The 2,059-nt window shown below is 37.4% G+C and overlaps 1 protein-coding gene across 1 annotated transcript in view; it reads right to left on the reverse strand.

Annotated features, from left to right (window-relative positions):
• LOC108542130 (NKG2-A/NKG2-B type II integral membrane protein-like) overlaps positions 1-2,059 on the reverse strand; it is a 6,192-nt gene that overhangs the window by 1,872 nt on the left and 2,261 nt on the right. Inside the window, exons 2-4 of the mRNA XM_017892000.1 lie at positions 1,442-1,617; positions 210-338; positions 85-122 (exon numbers count right to left, since the gene is read on the reverse strand). Of these exons, the coding sequence (XP_017747489.1) occupies positions 85-122; positions 210-338; positions 1,442-1,617 (343 nt within the window). The remainder of the gene's footprint in view (positions 1-84; positions 123-209; positions 339-1,441; positions 1,618-2,059) is intronic.

Raw genomic sequence — 2,059 nt, forward strand, 5'->3', positions numbered from 1 at the left:
GAGGACCTGTTAATTCTTGCATTATAATAGTGACCCCAATTGACCGAATAAACCCAGGAAGGATTTAAATAAGTTTAGTGATACTGTGCATTCATTCCTCCAGATACTGTGATTAAATCAATCTATTTTTGTACTATATTTCCCAGAATTGGAGATTTGGAAGAGGAATGAGAGGTTGTTATTCGGAAATAAATGACATAGAAGCTTACAGATTGGGTTTTCTGGGCACCACAGCATTCTTTAACTAGATAAGCCCTCACTTTTAACTGATTTGGTTTTGGTGGAATAACAGTGGTCCTGACAGGTGGTGTAGACTCGTCTCTCTCTGGTACTCCCTGCTGAAAACAATTATAACCCTGTGATTAATGAAAGACAAAAGCAACGGAGAACTCTGAAAGGCGGAAAGAGATGAAATTGTCTGGGACCCTAGCATCAGGCATCAACAAAGTGTCGGAGCGAGCACGTTAAGTCCCCCACCTGAGAGAAGAAGGTGACCTAGGCCTGATGTTTACCTGCACCCAACCTGGCAACAGGAGGAGGCTCAGCAAAGCTCACTCCTGCTCTGTATTGAAGGGGAGTCCCCTCCACAACACCAGGCAAGGCTGGTACCACTGGCGAGCATGATCTACCAGGACACCTGCTATCAAAACAGTCAGAGGAAGTGCTTCCTTCTCATACCAAGAGACAGCAGGGTGGATGTGGGTGAGGAGGATCAGCAAAGCGACCCCATGACTACCAGTGCACCACCCAGGGTCCTCTTTGTCCCTGAGGGCAGGAGACCCACTTCCGCATCCAGAGACAAAGACTCAATGGATTCTTAGTGTTCTTTGTACATAGTACAGCAGTGAACAGTAACATACTACTGATAACTGCAATAATATGGAGGAATTGCAGAAATATTAGACAGGAGTGAAAAACACAGATATGAAATTTACACTGTATGATTCCCTTTACATAAATTAAAAAACAGGCAAATGTTATTTATAACATTAAAAGTCAAGACAGCGTTTTGGAGAGGAGTCAGGGTAAGTGATGAGGGCACACACAGGGGTGAATCTGCTAGAGCTGGAAACTTTTATCTCATGATCTGACTTGTGTAACATGAGTTCATTCACTTTGTGATCAATCTGCATGACCAAATCATATAATGCCCGATAAAATTAGATAGCAACATTTATTGTGGATTCAAAGCATTTATAGAAGCATGGTTTTCCATGAAAAGCAAAAAGTGAAAACAATCAAAAGTACCTTAGCAGTATATGAATTTTTAAACATTATTAAGTCAATCAATTAACTATTACATAAACTTGAAAACATACAAGCTACTCCCTACTAAATACATAAGCTAAATATATATACCCACACATATGGATGATTTCTATAAATATCTTATTGACCGAAATAAGCTTTTCATAAAGTGCTTATAACATTTACATCTTACCATTTCTTCTTCATTATCTATAGAAAGCAGACTGGAGTTCTTTGAAGCACAGGCCTGCATACTCTCTCCCCAAGTTCTTTTCTCCTTACCAATATAATAACAACTGTTGGAATATGTAATCCACTCCTCAGGACAATGGCCACAGTGATGTGCTAAATAAAGATATGAATTACTGTCTAGACCAATATGAATTTTTTAAAATGAAATTTTTTTTACATATTTGCAAAGGTATAAACCTATATGTATGCAACATATCTATGCATCTTCAGAGGCTGGTAAATATGTAGTTTTAAAATACCCAGTCACTTATATATATATGTGCAATAAAGGGTCAGCCTCTCATCTAATTGTGTTCCCATATAAAGCAAACCAGCAAACAAAAATCTACTCTATACACGTCTTGAAAATCAATGAACAAACTAATCTGATTTTTAAGGAACAATAAATAACTTGTATCTTATAGCAATAAGAATTTGAACACAACAGATAAAAACAAAGCATAGTGATTTTACTTACAGTTGATGACAAGGGAATGCCTTACTCTAATCCTTATTTATGAACATTTATTGCCAAATTTTATAATTTTCACCCCAAATTTTATTTTGTACAGCCTAAGAT

This window comes from Rhinopithecus bieti, unplaced genomic scaffold (genome assembly GCF_001698545.2).
Source record: "Rhinopithecus bieti isolate Rb0 unplaced genomic scaffold, ASM169854v2 scaffold_22452, whole genome shotgun sequence".
NCBI classification, from domain to species: domain Eukaryota; kingdom Metazoa; phylum Chordata; class Mammalia; order Primates; family Cercopithecidae; genus Rhinopithecus; species Rhinopithecus bieti.